The sequence below is a fragment of the Marmota monax genome, unplaced genomic scaffold (assembly GCF_021218885.2).
Source record: "Marmota monax isolate L192 unplaced genomic scaffold, Marmota_monax_Labrador192_F-V1.1 WCK01_AAM20220418_F8-fsc00012, whole genome shotgun sequence".
NCBI lineage: Eukaryota > Metazoa > Chordata > Mammalia > Rodentia > Sciuridae > Marmota > Marmota monax.
Window position 1 is genome coordinate 18672985 of NW_026695227.1, and position 18469 is coordinate 18691453.

Genomic DNA, 18469 nt, shown 5'->3' on the forward strand with positions numbered 1-18469 from the left:
GGGGCTGGGCGCGTAACTCAGTGGTAGAGTGCTTGCCTAATGTGTGCAAGGAAGGCCCTGAGTTGAATCCTCAGCTCCATAGAAACAGAAACAAAAACAAACCCTGTTCAAAGGGCACTGTCAAAAATATAAACATATAACTTTCAGAATGAGAAAAAAAATCTTTGCAAATCAAGTATCTGATAAAATGGAGTTGTATCTAGAAATACAGAGAACTCACACACTCAATAGTAAAAAGATAAATAATCCGATAAAAATGGGCAAAGTACCTAAACACACATTTCTCTAAAGAAGATATACCAGTGGTCAACAAGCACATGAAAAGATGGCCATTAGCCATCAGGGAAATGCAAATCACAAGTTGCCACTTACACTAGGGTGATTAGAATAAAAAATAAAAATTAGATATTAAAAGCATTGTTGAGCATGTAGAGAAACTGGAGCCTCATACACTGGCGCTGGGAATGTAATGGTGTAGGCACTATGGAAATCAATCTGGAAGGTCTTCAAAATGCTAAACTTAGAGTTGCTGCATGACCAGCAATTCCACTCCTAAGTGTACTCTAGAGAAATGAAAATATATGTCTATACAAAAACTTGTACATGTTGTTTATGGCAGGGATGGGAGGGGAGGGTGATGGCTAAAGGATACAGTTTCCTTTTGAGGTGTTAAAAATGTTCTAGAATCCACTGTAGTGAAGATTGCACAATTAAAAATCACTGTGTAGTACATTTTAAATAGGTGAATTCTTTGGTATGTGAACTACATCTCAACAAAGCTGTTTCTCTCCCTTTCTTTCTTTCATTCTTTCTTTCTTTCTTGGGGACCAGAATAGATAATCTCTAATGTCATTCCCAGCCTTAGATGCTCTCTCTAGTCAGGAAGGAAGAATAAGGACTGAACTGACCCTCAATTATAAATTTTCTCTTTATTTTATCTAACTGAAAAAAAGTCACCTCACATGGGTATTGACTTTGGAAACTGAAGGCTGGTTTCCCACCAGTCCTCCTGTAAAGGTTCAAGGACCCAGAATCCTTCTGTCTTGTTATTCCCTCTACATTACTTTCATTTTGGTTTTTTCCCCCATGGTCAAGGAAGGCTCCTGTTGTTTAGTCTTCACTCCAGCCAGCAGGGTTGCAGGGAGAGGGACACACCGCCTCATGTTAAGGACACTTCCTGGGAGCCGTGTACACTCCTTAAACCCAATGAGCCAGATCCTAATTGCATGGCAATTTACTTAGCTTATTAACTTAAATGAGTGGTCACTTTCATTACACGACATGAACCTAGTGAGAAAGCGGGAGTTCTCTTCACTATGGAAGAAAGGACTAGATGTGGAGAGACAACTAGTCATGTGCTGTCCTCCTTGCCTTAACTCATTAGCTGCCTTCTCCCCTACTATCATCAGTTTCTTTTTCTCCTTGTCCTCTTGGCCACTCATTGACAAAATGACAGGGTAGTTCTGTATCATTACAACTACCCATCATTTCTACTCATTTTCCCTCTGGAAAAAGGTAAACAACTATGTGGTTTTTGGTGACTAAACATGCATGATTTTAAACTTCAGCTTTTTTTGTTTGTTTGTTTGTTTGTTTTTTGGTACTGGGGATTGAACTCAGGCGCACTCAACCACTGAGCCACATCCCTAGCCCCATTTTGTATTTTATTTAGAGACAGGGTCTCACTGAGTTGCTTAGTGCCTTGCCATTGCTGAGGCTGACTTTGAACTCGAGATCCTCCTGCCTCAGCCTCCCAAGTTGCTGGGATTACAGGTGCTTGCCACCTATGCCTGGCTCAGCTGAGTTTTTGATTCAGCTAGTGACAAAGATGTATTCAAGTAATTTGTGTACTCTTTGATCCATTGCACTTTGGAAGACCCTGGCTGCACTGATTTAGCTGCTAGCATGTAGTTTTTTTCACAAGAGTGGTCCCCAAAAATAAAGATATTAAAAAAAAAAAGGAATTGGTATCTGACATAGGTGATACAAAACGTTGCATCAGATCAAGAAAATCCAAGCTGGTCAGGTGACAAACTCTAAAAATATAATAAATGGCAATCAGAATGTTTTAGTCTTCCTTCAAAGAAAGAGTAAGTTTATTACTCTGCATATTGAAATATGCTGCCAATTATTCTGATTGCTCTCAGCCAAAATAGATGAGGAATTGATTTAATATTGAAGAGAGAATTAATAACATGAGATATGAGATTGCCCCCTGGATAAGTAAAAGCTGATGACAAAAATGGAATCATTAAGAATTTTGAAGAGATTTAGAAATCAAGATAAAAAACAAGATGGAAAAATTCAATCCCATATGTATGGAATTGTGACACCATACCCCATAAATACATGTTACATGTACCCCATAAATACAATTATTACATGTTAAAAAAATTTTAAAAATGAGTGGGCATGATGGTGCACACCTGTAATCCCAATGGCTCAGGATGGCTAAAGCAGGAGGATGGCAGGTTCAAAGCCAGCCTCAGCAACTTAGAGAGGATGTAAGCAACCTAGTGAGACCGGGTCTCAAAATTAAAAAATAATAAATAAACGGGGCTGTGAATGTGACTCAGTGGTTAAGGGCCCTTGGGTTTAGTCCCTTGTACAAAAAATACATAAATAAATTTTTTAAAAAAATGTAATTTAAAAAGAAAACATACTTCCAGCTTAAATTGAGTAGCGGAGAATGCAGTGGTTTCCTAGTGAAGGGATGACAGGGTTGCATCTGTGGCTAAGAAACGCAACCACAGAGAATCTGTTGGCCGCTGATATGGGAGATGTAAAATGAGGAGAGAACATGGTTATTTGGCTGTTTTTGTTTTCCTGGAACAAAGAACTCCTGCTATAATTAATTGATGTCTTAGAAGAGACAAAAGATAGATGAGGTGGTGGAGCTGGGAGAACTCCCTGAACAAAGGAACAGGGGCGGTGGGGCTCAGGAAGCTACCTGAGCAGAGGAGTGGGCCTGCACCCAGAGATGCTCCCCAGCCTGGGCCAGGGGCAGCCCCTGGATGAGCAGGTATCTGAGCATCTTGGAGTCAGGTGCTGGCTCCAGAAGGCACTGATGGGGAAACCACACATCTCCCGTGGGGTCTCAGTGAGAGGTGCCCTTCTGCCAGTTGTACATAGCAGAGCACCTCAGTGGATCAAGACTTCACCTTCTCAGCCCAGGTTCTTCCTCCGTCATTTCCGGGGGAGGGGGCAGAATTGTCTGCTCAGGTTGTCTTCTCATCTTCTATTTATTATAATCTAGTTCCCACCCTTTCTCTTCCACACAAACAACTCTTGCCAAGAAACCCATCTTTGTGTTGCTATATTCAGTGATGTTATCTTGTGTCCTTATCTTACAAGACCTTGACCTGTTGATGGTATACTAGTGCTCATTGCCTCACTCTTTAATTTTTTTTCTTCTCACTTTTGCTCCCTTTCAAATGTTTCTCTCTTGATTTTCTTCCTTTTACACTGACTGGTCCCCCTTAATTTCCTAGGTTGGCTTTTCCTCTTCAACTCAACCTTCAGCTTTCAATAGAAGGACCTCAGAGCTAGGTCCTGGACCTCCTTCTCTATTTACACCTTTCCTCAAACGATCCCATTCATTTCCATGTTGTTGTTGTTTGGTGTTGCTGGGGATGGAACCCATGGCCCCCCACATACCTGCTAGGCAAGCACTCTACCACAGAGCCATGCCTGCAGTCTCTCCATTTAATACCAATGGTTTCCTGAAGAAAATAGTTATACCTCCTAAAAAGTCTTTTCTTAATTCTGGCCTTACATTAAATTGTCTATTTAACATTTCTACTCAAATGTCTTCAAACTGTCTTAAATTTTATATGTCCAAAATAGAACTCTGAATTTCCTGCATCTGTCCCATCTAACTAAGTGACAAACCATCTTTCCAACTGTCCAAGTCAGAAATGAGGCCGGGCGTGGGGGCACACACCTGTAATTCAAGCAGCTCCGGAGGCTGAGACAGGAGAATCACACATTTAAAGCCAGCCTCAGCAATGGCGGGACACTAAGCAACTCCGTGAAACCCTGTCTCTAAATAAAATGCAAAATAGGGCTGGGGATGTGGCTCAGTGGTTGAGTGCCCCTGAGTTAAATCCCTGGTACCCAGGAAAAAAAAAAAAAAAGAAATGAGAATTGACTCAGGATTCATATTTTCTCCTTAGTCCACATCCAATCTCAAACCAGGTCCTTATAGTTTTACTTTTCCATTCCATGCCCCAATTGATTTGGAATCCATCTATTTTCCTTCATGCCATCATTCTCAGTCCAGATCACCATCTTCTTTCTCCTGGACAATAGCAATAGCTTCCTAACTAGTGACCCCACTCCTATCTTTCAGGGTTTTTTTTTTCCCCCTCAATATTGGTCACTGAACCAGTTCCTTGTATACTTCTATCTTTTTTTTTAAGTATTTTTTGTAGCTATAGATGGAAAGCATGCTTATTTCATTTGTTTATTTTTATGTGGTGCTAAGGATTGAGCCCAGTGCCTCACACGTGCAAGGCAAGCGCTCTGCCACTTAGCCACAGTCCCAGTCCCACTTCTATCTTTTGATGCCTCTAATCTCACAATACAAATATTCTTACAATCCAAATCATTTTGTTTTCAGTTTAAAGAATAGCCAAAGACCTCTCATTACCCTGAGAATAAATCCCAGATTCCTCATTCTGACCTGCAAAGCAAGTATAATCCCTGTCTTTCCAGTGTTGTTTATTATTCTGTATAGTCTTGGACCATCTCTGTTTTGCTTATTAAACTCTAGCATTTGTGATATTTATTCTCTGCATTCACAAAGCTCTTTTCTGCTACAGGCTTTTACATGTTACTCTATTTTTTTGGAAAGCTTTCCCCCTGCAACATTTTACATGTTCAACTCTTGTTCCTAAGATAATAGGATAATACATTATCACTTCTTCAGAGAGATCTCCAATGATCATCCTGTTACTTCTTCTTTCTGTTTTATCTTTGTTTTTTCTTCAAAAACTTTTTAAAAATGCTGCTTATTAGGTGTCAGATACTATTCTATTCATAATAGTAGGTTATATTATTATCCCCCTTTTAAGTATGAAAGAACTGAGAAACATATAGCAAGTATGTGTCAAAGTTGGATTTGAATCAAGTAGACTGGCTTGTCTTCTTAACCACTGTGTTCATCCTGCCTGCTAATGTCACAATTTAGAATTATCCCAGTAATTAATGTTTTTGGTGGTGGTTGTTGTTTGCTTTTTTTTTTTTTCTTGTCCCTTTCAGAACATAAGCACTTCAACATAAGGAACTATTGACAACCATTATTGGTCATTGATTTCACAGTGCCTACTATTGTATGTTGTTCACAGTAGGTGTTTAATAAACATCTTTTAAATGAGTGAATGAATGAGTGATAGCAAAAGAAACAATATCCATGCTGACAAAGTTGGTGAGAGATTGGTTAGAGGACTATGGTACAAAATACAATTTCCCCCTAAATATTTGTAAAAAGAAAGTTTCAGAATAATTGGAGACTGCTAAGATAAGAAAGTATAGGAAACCCTGCTTCTAGGAATAGTTTAAGAAATTATTTTCTGCTGGACTCAGAGGTGCATGACTGTAATCTGAGTGACCCAGAAACCTGAGGTAGGAGGATTGCAAGTCTGAGGCGCCTCAGTGGTTTAGCAAGACTCTGAGCAACTGAGTTTCAAAAAACAAACAAACAAACAAATAAATAAAATAAAATAAAAATAAAAGATTCAAGGATGTAACTCATTGGTAAATAATGTTGTGTTCAATCCCAGTACCAAACCAAACCAAACAAAAAAACCCAAAGCAAAACCCAAATTATTTTCCATGTACCTGTCATTGATTTATAACTCATTGACACACACCCACAAGTATTCAGACATATATGAAAAAAGAGGGAATTGTAACTTGAAGTACTGGAAGAATTGTGTATAAGAAATTCTTCAAGTTAAATATCAACATATAAAGGACTGAAGTTGAACTAAGCAAAATCTTGAAGTGTTAAAATAGTATGCAGGCTTGAATAAAGTTAACAAAAGTGTATCAATGAGGGAAATGGGGGCAGGATAGAGCATAGGGAGTGGGCAGCAATGGAAACTTAGAACAAGAAAAGCCACAGAGGCAAACTCCATTTAGTTCTATCCCATAATACTCTATGTATTATGATTTCTTTGGAAGAGCTCTGCTTAGTTTGTGGAGTGAGGACCATTCAGGGACACAACACAAAAATCCCCACAGTTGTGAGTTTCATCTCTTTTGCAGCTCATGATCATTCATCAGTGTGACAAAGGACAGGTGCAACAGGGGCACACATGAGGGGCTTTTCATTTGGAGGGTGAGGCTTGGGAAGCATAAGTGTAATAATGGGATTATTATTATCCCAGCTCCTCTTTGATGTTGGAATTCATGGTGGCTGCACAGTTTCCCCTTTATTTATCTCAGATAATTGCAAGAGAATATTTTGATTGTAAGCATTTAGAGGGAATCTTTTTTTTTTGGGGGGGGGGGGCGTCTGGTTTCTGAAGCAATGGAAATTAGCTCCAGAGAGCCTGTTACTGGAAGCTTTCTAAACGTTTTTCATTTTCTTTTCCTCCCACACCATCGATTGTCTTCTTTCCTATACCATATGCACAGTGTAGGGTTGGTTTCTGCTCTCTGGTTCAGACAATTCACGCGCTGAACACATCGTGGCCACTGAGAAACAATTTGGAATAGGTGCCTCTCAATAGGAGAGAGGGAAGGAACTGGTGAGACCCATTGGTCTATGGAACCCATAGCCTCCTATTTACACACAACTGTTCTTTGCTCTACTGCTCTTCCTTTCCTTCTTAATTGTTCTCTCTCCTCATTTCTTTCCCACCCTTTTCATCTCTTTACTTTTTTGTCCCTTTATGAAACTTCTTCATCACTTTCATATTAATGTTGTTATCTTACAAACACATACTATTTTGTTGCTAAGCTTGTATTAGAAATGAGTGAAGGTGAAGCCAACGTAATAATCCATTTTAGGGCTTTATCGCTTCAAAGAGTTGCCTGACTTGAAGCAAATCACCCAACCTTCCTGTGACTTTCTTTCACCACCTATACATTGGAGACAGTGGCTCCTACATCACAGAATCCTTGTAAGAACTGAAGAAATTTGATATAACAAACTCAGAAGAAGGCTTGGCGCATGATCTCATGAACTCTTTGCTCTTATATTTACAGTGTTTGTTGTAGGGTATTATAGATACCTTGTAAAGGGAGTTTCATGGACATTTCTTTCATTCTTTAATGAAATAGAGTAAGGTGCCTCGATGGAAGAACCATTGGGAGGAAATAGTGCCTAAAGGCTTATTTGGTACATGCATTATAATGGTATTTTCCAGAGTAGACAATGATCCTGTGATACACTGGACCAGAAAAGGTTGAAGGCAAGCAATCGTGTGTGTGTGTGTGTGTGTGTGTGTGTGTGTGTGTGTGTGTAGTGGGGATTGAACTCATTTTTTTTTTTTTTTTAAACCACCGAGTGCCATCCCCAGCCCTACTTTTTGAGACTGGATCTCCCCAGGTATCCCAGGCCGGCTTCAAACTTGTGATTCTCCTGCCTCAGCCTTCCCAGTTGCTGGGATTACAGGCAAGTGCCACCATGCCCAGCAAGGAAAACAATTTTAGGGAAGCCTGTCTTGAGGGGGGATGGTAAGGCTCTTTAGTGGCGAGTTTGGTTGACCCGGCAAGACTAGAGGGGGTGAGGCGCAGGGAGAAGAGGATGAAGGAGGGCAAGTGTCTTAGGGGCCACAGCTAGGAAGCTTTGGAAGCAGCATTTATTAGGATGTAGGAAGCTAGGAAAGGTTACTGTGAGCCAGAGGTCCCACGGGTCGGGAAGAAGGTTGCGTGGGGGACCCTGACCATGCTGATTTTGTTTGCGTTCCCTTGGAGAAGGCACCAATTCCAGGCAGTTTCCTGAGCTTTGCCCACATGGCAGCGAGATAGTTGGGGCGCCCACACCACCCTCGGGGGCTTCGAAGTTCAGGGGACAAGGCTCTGGAAGGTACTCCTGCTTCAGCAAAGCCGGGCCGGGCGCAAGCGCCGGGCTTTCCTAGCTTCCCGATGCCTCCCGGCCAGGTCGGCCTCCGTCTCGCGCGCCGGGCGGTGCAGCCAGTGGTGGCAGCCTGCGCGCCCGGCGGGAGGCGCCTCGGGACGTTTCCGTCTGGTCCTTCCCTCCTCCCCCCGCGCTGACTCCATCCGCTCCCCGCCCCCTGCCTGGAGCCGAGGGCAGGCGGGAAGGGCCCGAGACTGCATCATTCCGCACCGGCTGCTGCAGGGCCAGAGGGAGCAGGTGGAGCGAGCGAGCGAGCTTGGAGCCGGAGCGCGCTAGACCCAGGGGGAGACTGCAGTGACGCTGCCGGGAGACATGGCGGCCCCGCGCCTCTGAATAACGGGATCCGGAGCCCCTCGCCTTCCCCGGCCGCCGCAGCCCAGGCCATGCGGCACCGCTGCTGACCGCACGCAGGGGCTGGCCCAGAGGACACATGCCGCAGCAGCTGCCGCCTCGCCCCTGAGCCTCTCGCCTACATTCTCCATGTTGCATTTCTCGTCAATTTCTCGGGCAGTGTAGCTGCCTCGGCCAGCAGAGCCGTCAGGGTATTGCTTTGCTCATTCATCCAGGCACACTTTTTCTTTTCCATTTTTGCTTCCCCTCCCCATTTGCTTCTCCCGTTCCCCGCCTGTTTTGCACCCATCTCCCCGACCCGGTCACCCCCACCTGCCTCCATCCACCGGGGCTATGGCCGCAGAAGAGGTATTGCAGACGGTGGACCATTATAAGACCGAGATAGAGAGGCTGACCAAGGAGCTCACAGAGACGACCCACGAGAAGATCCAGGCTGCTGAGTACGGGCTGGTGGTACTGGAAGAGAAGCTGACCCTCAAACAGCAGTATGACGAGCTGGAGGCTGAGTACGACAGCCTCAAACAGGAGCTGGAGCAGCTGAAGGAGGTGAGTTGCCTGTCACCTCTTCCCTGCTCGGCCGCTCCCCCCACTCCCCTGGCCCACTCGTCATTTATAAAGAAGTCGGAAAGGATGCAATTGAAAGGACTTCATCTTAGAGTCCTTTGTTGACACGAAAAAAAAAATGGAAAGAGTCCATTGTTTTCCACCCCAAGAGAAAAATTGCCCAAGAAATGAATGTCTCAGCTGAAATTCTGGAGGCCCTGGCTGTTTAGCCTGTGGGGGAGGGACATTCACTGGAGTCCTCAAGTATTAGCTCTCTAAGGCCATACAGAACCGGGTTGGAATGGATAGATCAAACTTCTCAAAACTGTTATTTCAAACCCAGGTTTCAGTAACAATCCCACAATCCATACAGATGACCAGTATGTTTGTGCCTGAAGACCCACAGTTTCAAGATGTAGAATCAGTAGTACCTTAGCTTTTTGCTAAATGCAACTGCTTCCTAGTGAGGTAGGGAATTGTCATTGGGAGAACTGGCAATTCCATTTGACAAAGGCTGGGCAATCTTCATTCTCCTTGGCTTTGGTCATTCTTGTTACAGGGCTGTTAGAGCAAAACAACTTTGCTGGGTGATCTTGCTGCCTTGATTTCACCTCTGAGCCAGGCTGGGCCATGCCCAAGTCTTATGAGGTCACCCTGACCATGGGGAAATTGAATGGCCTTCAGATGGTCTGAAAAAATGGTATATATCAAATATGTGGGTAGCCCTGCATTTCAAATGAGGCTCTTCAGGTTAAAATGACCATATTTATAAAAGCAGAATACACAAATGGGCCATGTATACTGTTTGTTGTCTTTGGTCTTTGGCTTCTTTTAAAGACTGATGTATTGGAAGAAAATCATGAATGTGCTTTGATTTTCTATCAAGCACTTGTGAGAACATATATATTGTTTAAAGCACTCAGTCTCTTTTACCTGATTCTGTAGGCACTATGAGTAGCAAGTCACCAATTATAAATTTTAGTGTACATATGCACTGCTTTTCTGTATGTCAAGTCTTTATTTTTGGGTGCGTATTAGCATTTTAAATGTTATGCACATACCTTCAAAAATGTTTTTCTTATAATGTAAATTTATTTTAGGGGAGGGGAAGGCCTTATTTGTGTGTTTTTATAACTAAAAGACTTGATTTATGATGTATCTAATCAACCTGCCTTCTAATTTAGCACATAATATGGTAAGCATTTATACTTTCAGATAGCTTACTTTTATTCAGATAGTAAACAACCAAAAAATAGATGTGATAATATGGTTTAAAACCTCAACTAGAAATACAGTATTTGTGTATCAGGCTGTAAATTCATGGCTTATGTTTTTCTTGGTATATGCATGCCTATTCTTAACAACCACTGGACTTGTTTATATTTTCCAACTTAGATTAGTTGTTAGTCTGATGTGATGCTGAACCTTATGAAGTACGGGAACAGGACTATGACTGTGATTCTCAGAGATATTTTGATGTTGTCTTCACCTATCAACAGTGCTTTGCCAAGATGGAGAAGTGGAAACCAGACAGTATTAGGGCATCACCTTTGTGATAAAGGAGGTGGATTTATTTCATGACATGAAATATAACTGTTAGCTGACCTTCCTGCTTGATTCAAACAATCCTTCTAGGGATATTTCTGTGTCATTGAGCTTACTCTGCGTGGAAAATCTTAATGCAGTTGTCTTTTGCCTTTAATAGACCATGAGCTCTTAAGTCAGGGAACCTGCCATTTATTTATTTATTTATTTATTTATTCAAACTTGATGGACAACATTATATGTACTTATCATGCATGATGTGATGTTTTGAAGTATATATACACGATGAGATGGTTAAATCTAGCTAATTGACACATGCATTACCTCACATAGCAATCATTTTTGTGGTAACTCTTAACACCAATTCTCTGCACTTTCCAAGAAATATATCATCATTAACTATAATCACCATGCTGTATAATAGATCTTTTGAACTTAATCCTCCTATCTAACTGTAATTATGTCTTTTTTTGATCAGTGTCTCCCCAGTTTCCTTTCCCTCAATACCCCTAGCCTTTGGTGACTACCCTTCTACTCTCTACTTCTATGAGATTAACTTTTTTTTTTTATTATACATATGAATGAGATTATGGTATTCATCTCTCTGTGCCTGGATTATTTCATTTAATATAATGAACCTGAAGAAATCTATCTTAATGAACATCGCATCCAAAATCTTTAACCAAAGCTTAACTCATAGAGGGTATACAATAGATATTTTATAAAAAAATCAGTTTATACTGGAAGAAGATACCTTTTTCAAGTATTCACTAGTCCATATTGGTTAGTGTCAGAGAGAGACTAAGAAAAGTAGGAAGTGTAGGGAGTAACTACCTGTAACAGTGTCATCATCAGCAATGAGAAAATGGGAAAAAATTTCGTGGCAATAATATAACAGTGGCTGCTTATTGCAGAATAATACAAACACCAATTATATTTTTTTCTATAGAAATTTAAGGCAATTTAGTTCTGTATATCAGAAGGTTAAAAAAAATGATCAGGATTATTTTTACCAAATGGTATTTATTCATATATGTATTTTGAGTTACCTTTAGCATAAACAAAATACAATTTGTGGTTCCTAATGAATTGGCACAGTTATCTGAAAATGTATCTTAGGGTAATAAAGCAATCATTATATTTGGTTATAAAGTACATAAACTTATTTTTATCCTTTAAATAAGTTTATGTACTTTAGTTGGGAGCATTACTTCAGTGAGCTAAATCAGTCTCAAGTAATATTTTCTGTTTCTAAAGTCCATCCCAAATACTTGTGCAAACTGAGATATTCCAGCGATGATGTCACACGGAAGCCATTTTTTAAAAACATTTTGTGACTGCTCTGATTTCTCAGGAATATAGAGAAAACAGTATTGTTGCATTAAAACTAAAAAGCCAAGTATAAAAGGACTCTGGCTTATTTCTAGGTTCTTTCAGCAGAAATGATTCATTGAAAAATAACCGGAATAGTTTATGGGAAATATCAACAGAAACTAGTGCACTGAATTAATTTTGGACATTAGTAACTTGCAGTTTAGCATCATGACTTAGCTTTTGAAAATCATTTTGTTTTCTACAGTGAGTACCCAACAGTGTTGCCAACCTCCTTCCCAGACTAGGTAGTGCTGTGACAGTATTGCAGGGGAGAAATGTGGCCTGAAGGAAATAACAGAAAAAAAAATTCATTAATATTTTTCTAGTTATTTCTTCTCTCAGCCCAATTGCTTTTTAGTCTGGTCTGATATTGTTTAGGACTTTGCCTTGTGGTGAATTACAAGACTGCTACAGTTGTGTTCACAGAGGAACACAATTGAAGAAAAAGTACCAAGGATCTAAAAAAAAAAAAAAGAGAGAGAATGTCTGACATCATGATAATGTTCTCCATTTCCTTATACTTGCGGCAGCATCACGTTCACTAGAATACTTGACCATGGTTTTATGATTTCACAAATAGTGTTTGTTCTTCAGTGGTCACAGGGGCACACCTGCCTGGTTATGCTCAGGGCCTGGTTGATGATATGTTTGGGATATGTGCAAATCAGTGCTGTGTCTGTCTCCCAGGCCAAAACAGTGTTTGAAGAAGAGTCATGGTTCTAAAATAAGTAACACTATAAATATACATCCATAAAAGACTCCAAATTTTAAATTTGAAATTTTTCTTTTACTTCAGAATGGTCAAAATTGGAAATAAAAAAATTTAGCAAGATCCCCTAGAAAAGAGTGATTCAGCATCTACTGGTAGCATTTTAGAAGACATGTCGTGTGACAGTCTTAGGAGCGTTCTGCAGCTAGGCTACACTAGACAATATTCTAGGAATCTTCAACTCATTTTCTGCCTTGTTTTCTCAACCAGGGTAGGTACCAGCTGCTGAAGAAGTACTTTCTGGGCATTGAGCAGCTTTTCAGGGCCGTAGTTAAATTGTTCAAATATAAACATTTACTTCTGCAGTTTTAGAGATTGTTACATAGGGATCTGAGGAAAGTCATTTAAATTGCTTGTATTCCTCTTTAAACAGAATTAATTTTTATTTTTCACATGCTTAGAAAGATTGTTAGCTTCTTTTTATATCTGTACATTCTAAATCACAAAATCATATGGAGAAAAATTTCTCTGATTTCTTTTCCAATCTATGTGAATAAATGTGAAGAAAAAGTTAAGACTTAATTGATATATCTAAATTTTTATTTTAATTTCTCTTTTACTTACTTTATTTATTTACTTAGAAGTACTGGGTATTGAACCCAGGGGCACTTTCCCACTGAGCTACACCCCTAACTCTTTTTCAGATTTTCATTTTCTATTTTGAGACTTGGTCTTCTTAAGTTGCTGTGGCTGGTCTCCAACTTGTGATCCTCCTGCCTTAGCCTCCCTGAGTAGCTGGGGTCACAGGTGTGTGCCACCCACCTGGTTTTTTTCTCTTACTTTTTTTTTTTTTTTTGGTACTGAGGATTAAACCCAGGGGTGCTTTACCACTGAACTATGTCCCTGCCCATTTTATTTTTTTATTTTGAGGGTCTCACTAAGGTATTTAGGGCCTTACTAAATTGCTGAGACTAGCCTCGAACTTGTGAGCCTCCTATCTTAACCTCCCAAGTTGCTGGGATTATGGAAATGCACCATCACATCTTGTTCTCTGTTTTTAAAGAAGAAATATTTGCATTTATTATCACATTAATTAAAAAATCTAAAATATTACTGACATACATTTTGGGGACTGTTACAAACAACCTCAATAATCAATCACTTTCAATCATCTCTGTCTTTTTTAACCTGTTTTGTCAGATTTATACCATCTCTCTTTCTTTTTTTGGTACCTGGAATTGAATCCAGGGGTGCTTAACCACTGAGCCATTTGTCTAGCCTTTTTTTAAATATATATTTTATTTAGAGATAGGGTCTATCTGAGTTGCTTAGGGCCTCCCTAAATTCCTGAGGCTGGCTTTGAATTCACAACCCTCTACCTCAGCCTCCTGAGCTACTGTGATTATAGATGTGTGTGGCCACACCCAGCTCCATCTGTCCTTTTTATTTCAACTCAAGGAGTCATCTCTGACAAAGTTATTTCTCAGATATGATTTAAGAAAGATTTTTATAATCTTTCATCATTTTTACCATGTTTTTGTGAATATGTATACCAGCTATAGTTTGAAATTTTTTTTTTTTTTTTTTTTTTTTTTTTTTTTTTTACAATTTCTGGCTTAAAAATATTCTGCCCTGTCATCCCCTTAAATACACTTGCACTTGTGGATATTGCTTTCCAAATTTGAAAATGTGATAATTACTTGCATGTTGAAATATGTGGTAAAGGACTTTCTCACACATAAAGTTTTACCTGTAATTGTGGCTTTGAAGGAGAGAAGGGTATGAAGAGATGCAAAGTCTTACCATTAAACAACTCATTAAGAAGGAGAAGGGATATGAAGTCAAGTGCCAGAGATACAGTTGGGAAAGGGTGCTGGCCTTGTTTTGTCTTGGGAATGGGGAGCCACCCCCAGGAAATGACACTGTAGCTGTGTTTGATGCCTCATACCTCATCTAATTGAATCTTCGAAATTATTCAGAGACTTATTACTCATTTTTATAGATAAGAAAATAATACAAATAAGAAAGCACTGAACTAGATAACAGGCTCCCTTAGGTCTAGGTGCTTTGTAGGCCGTGTCTCTGATTCTTAACAGCAGTCCCTGTACAAAGTAGATATTGTGTGTACTGGGTCTTGGAGAGGTCAAGGGCCCTTCTCAAGGGCACAGAACTAAGTGGTTTAAGAAGCCCACTTTCTTTTCAGTGAACCATGTTACATCAGAGGTGAAATGTCTTGACCAGGGCCACAAGTGCAGCTTCAAAGGTCATGGCGATGGTCATAGAGGGTAGATTCTGTGTAGTGGGGCGGGCAGTGGCAGTGGGGATGGGGAAGAGGAGACACATCTAAGAGCTATTTAGGAGTCAGGATAGAATACAGTGTTGGATATGACTGGCGTGGAAAGTGAGCAAAGAAGGTGGAGTTGAGAAGCTCAGGATGACAGAAGGTGGTTCCATTTACAAAGGCAGATACTATGGGAAAGAGCACTTTTAGAGGGCAAAATTGTTGCGTAGGTTTTATGAGTCCTTTTAATTCATGTTTTTTTTTGGATAAACTTGCTTAGAATCTAAGCTGCTTAGGACCTAAGTTTCTTAGGACCTCACTAAATATCTGAGCCTGGCCTTGAATTTGAGATCCTTCTGCCTCAGCCTCCCAAGCTGCTGAGGTTATAGGAGTGTACCACTGGGCCCAGCTTTAAATTTTATTTTTGAGATAGGGTCTCGTTGAGTTGCTGAGGCTGCCCTCAAAGTTAAGATCCTCCTGCTTCAGCCTCCCATGTTGCTGGGGTTACAAGTATGTATCACTGTGCCTTAAAACATCAGACAAGACCCTGATGTTTTAAGTGTGAAGAAAATAGGGCTGATTAGGGAAGAAAAGTAAAGGGACTCAGAGAGGGTAGGTGACTCTGGAAGCTGGGGCTAGGGAAAGTGGCCCAGGGTCTACTTATCTGGGTACTGAGAAGGAAAGAAACATAGGTGTATGTCAAAGAAACTGGTGGAATTTGGTCGTCCCCATAGTAAGCTTGTGTGATAACACCAAGGGAAAAGGTGGACGGTTTTGTGGGTGAATTAGCAGTGATTTTGCTTCCTTGCCTCGTTGGCTGGTGATGGCACTACATGTATCAGCAGAATACCTGGCGGATTTCCATGGTCAGCCAAGCTGGTCCTGCAGTGTGATCACATCCTGTCCATTCTGGATCTTGGTGAGAAGCCAGGATGATTCAGGCAATTGGACCTTATTTCATTATCCATCTTTGCTCTCTGATAGTTGGGTTCTGAGATCGTTGATTAGGATCTTAATACAACATCTCACAAAGGTGGGGAGAAAAGGGTGGAAAATAGGAAAATGTCAGCAAAAGTGTCACACTCCTTACAAAATAAAATTGGAGACTGGCATCTTTTCCTTTTGGGATTTCATTACATTGTCTACAAAATTAAGATCGAGGGGCTGAGGATGTGGCTCAAGGGGTAGCACGCTCGCCTGGCATGCTTGCGGCCCGGGTTCAATCTTCAGCACCACGTACAAAGATGTTGTGTCTGCTGAAAACTAAAAAAAAAAAAAAAAAATTAAAAATTCTCTCTCTCTCTCTCTTAAAAAAAAAAAAAAAAAAAAGACAAAATTAAGATCGAACCCAGGACTGCCCTACCACTGAGCTTTTTATTTTGAAACAGGATCTTGCTAAGTTGCCCAGGCTGGCCTTGGTCAATCCTTTTTTTTTTCAGCCTGCCAGTGGCTGGGATTAGAGGTGTGTGCCACTGTGCCTGGCAATTTGAGTTTTTCTCTTTGCATTAGACTGCTCATTATCTCTTATTCTCTCATTTATTCATTCAGAAATCTGTATTGAGTGGCTATTTGTTGGACAGTGTGCCACTCGCTGAAGATACAGTGTTGCATCTGGCACCCAAGGAGAGTCAACAGATAGAATCACACTTCAGATGAGAGAAGTGCCCTTAGTGAGCAGAGACTGGCTTGGGAAAAGTGTGATAGGGCACAGTATCCCAGGGAGGTGACATTTGAGCCCAGACCTGAGAGAACAAGGAGCTGGAGCTAGGCATGTGGAGATTAGACAAAGTGATTTTTAGGAAGAGGGACTAGTGCAGAGATCTTGGAACTCTATTGCTATTGTTAAGGGGCAATGATCACTTTCTAAACTGTGTAAAAATAGCCATTTCTTGTTGAAAAATAATTATTCTTCAAAGCAGTGCATTGCTACTGCTGGGGGTGGTGGTGCACGCTTGTAATCTCAGCAGCTGGGGAGGCTGAGGCAGGAATATCGCAAGTTCAAAGCTTGCAACCGAAATGAGGCACTAAGCAACTCAGTGAGACCCTGTTTCTAAATAAAATACAAAATAAGCCTGGGGATGTGGCTCAGTGGTCAAGTGCCCCTGAGTTCAATCCCTGGTACTGCCCCCTGACCCAGGAAAAAAGTTAAAGTAGTGCATTGCCTTTGAATTTTTCTAATGAGGTATCAGGTCTCAACATGGGAAGTTTTTCAGCAGAGCCTAGATATCCCCAAGGTCTTTTCTTAGAAGATTTGATGGGAACTAGTATAATGTTAAGACCACGTGGTATTTATCAAAATACTGCTACTTGAACCCCACTCCAGCACAGCTGAATCAGACACTGGAGGTGTATCTGGGCTTCAGTATGTTCATCCCCTGTCATTAATTGGTGCTGAGAACGTCTCTTCTGCATATTTTCAACTCCAGGATTAAATGACTCCATCGGAATAGAAGTGTTCAGTAAGAAAAGCTGGGAAGTTATGAGCTTATAATAACCCTTGATTGCATGGTCTTTTAAAACTTGTTTTCTTTACTTTGTGGAAATGAAGCTACTGTAAAGCTTTTTGAAAACCAATAAACCCCACCAAAAACTTAGCTGCATTAGACAGGGAGATAAGATTAAATTTGACTGCATTTAATGTTCCATTCTTGAGGGTTGTTTAAAATTTCTTTTAAATGTTATTTGTCTCAGGACAGTGTCACATGCCTGTAATTCCAGTGATTCAGGAGGCTGGGGCAGGAGGAGCACAAGTTTGAGGCCAGCTGCAGCAATTTATCAAGACCCTCGGCAACTTAGGGAGACTCTCCCTATGTTAAAATAAAAAAGGACCAAGGATGTAGCTCAGTGGAAAAGTGACCCTGGGTTCAACCCCCAGTAGCCCCCAACCCAGTTATTTGTCTCCTTTGTTATATCTGCTCTGTTGGTTTAATTCTGTTTGCAGTTGTTTATGATAACTTTACAAGGTTGTAAATAGAATATTAAAGAATTTCTTTGAGGGATTGGTCTTTAACTCATGGGTTATTTCAGTTGTTCTTTTGGTTATGCATGCTGCTTTCAAATATTATTTTAAGGAGAAAAAGCACTACTCTAAAATGTAATGTTTAACTGCCATGTTCCTATCTTTAAATCTAGAATGGAAAATAGGAAAGCTGTTTACATTGATGGGAAGAAGGCAATAACACTAGCAATTTCCTGAGGAATGTTTTCTTTCACAGTGTGGCGTGGGTCTGTAATAGAAGGTTCAGAATCATGGGTCTTTGTTTTTGCTTACATACTGCAGAGTAATGTGGAATCAAATGCCACCACTCAAGAGCCCTTAGCCATCAATTTTTGAAATGGAAAAAGATTTACATTGTGACATGGATGGGCCTGTTGATAAGCCTCACTGATTGCAATTTTCTAGATGGCTGTAGGTGATTTTCCCAAGTTGACCTTGGGTGAGGTAACTAGATGGAGACAGAATGAGCTTGATCTTGTCCATGACTTCTCTTTTGAGGTGGAGATATTGGCATGCATGGCCACTTTCCCCCCTTTAAATCACAAGCTGGTTTGTTTTTTTCTATGGCTTATGTGCTCA

General features: G+C 40.6%; 1 protein-coding gene across 6 annotated transcripts in view; it reads left to right on the top strand.

Annotated features, from left to right (window-relative positions):
- The first annotated feature begins 8255 nt into the window (after nucleotides 1-8255).
- Bicd1 (BICD cargo adaptor 1) overlaps nucleotides 8256-18469 on the top strand; it is a 229598-nt gene continuing 219384 nt past the window's right edge. For 3 of the 6 annotated variants that reach the window (XM_046436111.2, XM_046436113.2, XM_046436112.2), the window contains exon 1: nucleotides 8261-8986. In XM_046436111.2, the coding sequence (XP_046292067.1) occupies nucleotides 8774-8986 (213 nt within the window). In that variant the 5' untranslated portion in view covers nucleotides 8261-8773. Of the gene's footprint in view, nucleotides 8987-18469 lie in introns of all 6 variants that reach the window. The other 3 variants (XM_058576448.1, XM_046436115.2, XM_058576447.1) reach the window with 3 other exon arrangements.